Below are 947 nucleotides of genomic sequence, written 5' to 3'. Positions count from 1 at the left end.
TCCAGGCAAGAATACTAGAGTGGGTTGCCATTTCCTTCTCCAGGGGATCTTCCCAACCCAGGGATCGAACCCAGGTCTCCTGCATTGCAGGCAGGCGCTTTAACCTCTGAGCCACCAATAAGTTTTATACACATCTAAATCTCCCCTACATGTGTCTGAGGGAGAATATTGTAGCTCATTTGGGGATTGGGATCTGCTGTTGTTCTCAGGAGTTTGACCTGGATGTGGTTGCTGTGGTGAACGATACAGTTGGGACTATGATGACCTGTGGCTATGAAGACCCTCACTGTGAAGTCGGCCTCATTGTTGGTGAGGACTTGGACTATCTTTCCCCTGCAGGGTCACAGAGCCTGGGAGGTGGGGGATGGTGCTGAGGGAGGCCCTGACTGACCTCTCTTGATTGGCAGGCACAGGCAGCAATGCCTGCTACATGGAGGAGATGCGGAATGTTGAGCTGGTGGAAGGGGAAGAGGGGCGGATGTGTGTCAACATGGAGTGGGGGGCCTTCGGGGACAACGGATGCCTCGATGACTTGCGCACAGAGTTTGATGCAGCTGTGGATGAACTTTCCCTCAACCCTGGCAGACAGAGGTAGGCGCCCAGCTGCGTGTGGGCTCTGGTATGTTTATCTCAGAACTAAACAGTGATGAGACACCCACAACAGCAAATCCCAGGATGCTCATTCTCTTGAGATGTTAACAGAAGAGATTTCTTTGGAAAGGGCTTCTTCTCAGATACATCTGGGAAGTTCTGGGTTAAGTCCTTTTTGCCCTGTTGAACTGTGATGGTCTCGAAGTCCATTTGGGAAAACAAAATCACAACAGTTATGTTGCAAGGAGAACTGGAGTTGGTCACCCAGGTTTTAGAGGGATGAAAAGATCAAAGGGGGTTGCTGAGTAGCACAGAAGTTAGTATACATGTAGGAAGCAGCTCCTACTGTGAGGACT

At 50.5% G+C, this 947-nt stretch overlaps 1 protein-coding gene across 1 annotated transcript; it reads left to right on the top strand.

Annotated features, from left to right (window-relative positions):
- Positions 1–87: 87 nt before the first annotated feature.
- On the top strand, positions 88–591 carry LOC105005058 (hexokinase-2-like; the record flags this gene model as incomplete). The annotated part of the gene is made up of 2 exons (XM_010862939.1): positions 88–309; positions 408–591. Coding segments are annotated over exons 1-2 (344 nt in total), but the record flags the coding sequence as incomplete, so codon positions are not given.
- Positions 592–947: the final 356 nt, after the last annotated feature.

Source organism: Bison bison, unplaced genomic scaffold, assembly GCF_000754665.1.
Source record: "Bison bison bison isolate TAMUID 2011002044 unplaced genomic scaffold, Bison_UMD1.0 scf7180017611557, whole genome shotgun sequence".
Taxonomy (NCBI): Eukaryota; Metazoa; Chordata; class Mammalia; order Artiodactyla; family Bovidae; genus Bison; species Bison bison.
The sequence above is the reverse complement of the archived record's forward strand: the minus strand, read 5'-3'. Positions and strand labels throughout refer to the sequence as shown.